This window comes from Octopus bimaculoides, chromosome 23 (assembly GCF_001194135.2).
Source record: "Octopus bimaculoides isolate UCB-OBI-ISO-001 chromosome 23, ASM119413v2, whole genome shotgun sequence".
In the NCBI taxonomy this organism is placed as follows: domain Eukaryota; kingdom Metazoa; phylum Mollusca; class Cephalopoda; order Octopoda; family Octopodidae; genus Octopus; species Octopus bimaculoides.
Window position 1 is genome coordinate 22,897,652 of NC_069003.1, and position 2,500 is coordinate 22,900,151.

At 36.7% G+C, this 2,500-nt stretch overlaps 1 protein-coding gene across 5 annotated transcripts in view; it reads left to right on the top strand.

Moving 5' to 3' along the window:
- Window positions 1–2,500, top strand: part of LOC106882414 (monocarboxylate transporter 2) — an 88,029-nt gene that overhangs the window by 50,006 nt on the left and 35,523 nt on the right. For all 5 annotated transcript variants that reach the window (XM_052976014.1, XM_052976016.1, XM_052976018.1 and 2 more), the window contains one exon: window positions 1,355–1,563. In XM_052976014.1, coding sequence (XP_052831974.1) covers window positions 1,355–1,563 — 209 coding nt within the window. The remainder of the gene's footprint in view (window positions 1–1,354; window positions 1,564–2,500) is intronic.

The window sequence follows — 2,500 nt, forward strand, 5'->3', positions numbered from 1 at the left end:
ATGAAGAAAATAATATATAAAAAAAATAATATATAAAAAAATAAATATACCAATACATTATATTGTCTTTGAGCTTTTAAAGTTCAATGGTATTCCATGTAGATAATAGTTGGAAAAATAGGGATGCATGAGAATTGAGAGTTGTGTTAGGTTTAAAAAAAGGGGCTAAAAGTTTGTGTTAAGCAGGAAGTGTGGTGTCAAAACAGGAAGTGTGTGTAAGGGGAGACAAATCTTTTTAAGATTAAAAATCTTTAAAATTTCAGGGGATGCAACCACCTGCACCCCCTGTTCTTGGGCCCTTGGGCCGTTGGGCTTAGCAGTGTTGTTTTCAAAGGTTTGGATCTTGAGATAAGGACAATCTCCCTGGACCTGGATGTGTTAGTCTTGCAGTTGTCTCTGGGATGGTTTGGATCAACTTAACTTTCTCTCTTCTTGTCAAAAATGTGTAATATATAAGGCTGAATTTTAACTGTTTTTAAAATGTAAATAGATCAGAATATAGAAAACTCCATTGTTTCTTGCAGCCCAAGAAGTCTCCATTGTGACAGGGAGACTTCCATGGGTCATCAGTTTTTGAATAGCTATATATTTGTTTTTCAATCATAGGAAATAGTTCTGAATATTGTGGTTTTGCATGTGAATGAAGCAGGACCTTTTGGCTTAAACTTCTGGTTGGAATCATGTTACAGGTGTTTCATAACATGCTGAAAAATAAATTAGTATCAATGCTTGCACTTTTTCTGTCAAACTGGGATAAAAATAAATGAAAGAATTTTTTCAAGTTTTCGAAAGGCAGAGAAAGAATTTCAAATTGATTGAGAATCAAAGACAACACTGCAAAGCTAGGACAGTCCTAGTCAGAGTGGAACATGTGATCACCCTATGTAGAATGATATTTCTTGAATGTTTACTTGCATTTCAGGTAGTAGAATTCATTGAAAGCGACATAATGGCTTGCTTTCTTTCACAAGAAAGTTTTGATCTTTTTAATAGAGAACTCTTGATTTTGATTACCTCATTTTTTTTACCTCTTTACTTGTCTGTCTGTCTGTCTGTCTGTCTGTCTCTCTCTTCTGCTTTCTTCTCTCACTTCCTCTGATATCTTTACTTCTTTCTTCCTCTCTCTTCACCTTTTACCCTCACTTCTCCCTCTCTCTTTCTCTCTCTCTCTCTCTCTCTCTCTCTTCTTCTTCTTTCAGTTGCCCCATTTTCTTTAATTTTTCTTCATTCTCTCCTTACTCTTTCATCTTTCTCACTCCATTCCTCCTCCTCATCCTGCCTCTTCCACTCCCCCCCCTCTCTGTCTTCCTTATGAACATATCCAATTTCTCATCTTACTGCTTACCATTAACAGAGATGACTACATCAAGGATCACCCTGTCAAACCAGTGGATGCTTTCAGCTGGATAGTCCTACTTACAGCATTCATATCGGTGACAATATGTACTGGTGTTATCGGGTCACTTTCAGTGTTCTACGTGGAGTTTCTTCATGCTTTCAGCAATTCCAAAGCAGAAATAGCCATTGTACATTCCCTTGCTAATGGAATGTATGATATTGGAGGTAAGAACTGATATTTTTTGTTTTTATTATTATTGTTGCTTCGATTCAGCACTTTATGATGTAAGCGTTCTGGCTTTGACCGTTATGTTTTTCATGTATAGGCACAGATGTGACTGTGTGGTAAGAAACTTGCTTCCCAACCACATGGTTCTAGGTTCAGTCCTACTGCCTAGCACCTTGAGCAAGTGTCTTCTACTATAGCCTCAGGCTGAGCAAAGCCGTGTGAGCAGATTTGGTAGATGGAAACTGAAAGAAGCCTGTCATGTATATATATATATATATGTATGTGTGTTTGCGTTTGACCCTACCATTGCTTGTCAACTGGTGTTGGTTTGTTTACATCTCCATAACTTAGCAGTTTGGCAAAAAACTGATAGAATAAGTACTGAGCTTAAAAAGAAAATGAGTACTCTGGTTGATTCATTTAACTAAAAGTTCTGGAGTGGTGTTCCAGCATGGCCACAACCAAAATGCCTGAAACAGATAAAACATAACATATATAGTTTATCAAGGACGACATTACCTGATGTTTTCCTCCCTTCTTTTAACCCTTAACCATTTAAACTGGCAACGTCTAGCCAAAATATTCAACCTGTTTTATGTTCAAAACCACCAAATCTGGCCTTTCACACTTTCCCTACAATGTCATTCTAAAATTAAACACTCACATCATTGAAATCTTAACACTATGAAATAATGCGAGATAACTTCAATACAATATGAATAAAAAAGCATTACATGTGATAGAATAATCTGAGTGCTAAAGGGCTAAAACAGTAGCATGGGATTGAGAAGAAATTTGGCTGCTATTTCTAGCAGATAGGGCAACCACTTAGAGGTTCTCTTTAAAGATGGTGTTGTTGTTGCTGTTGTTTGGCTCTTGGTCATCTCTTGATCATCAAATCTTTGTTTTCATTTCAACACTAGTATACCTAGG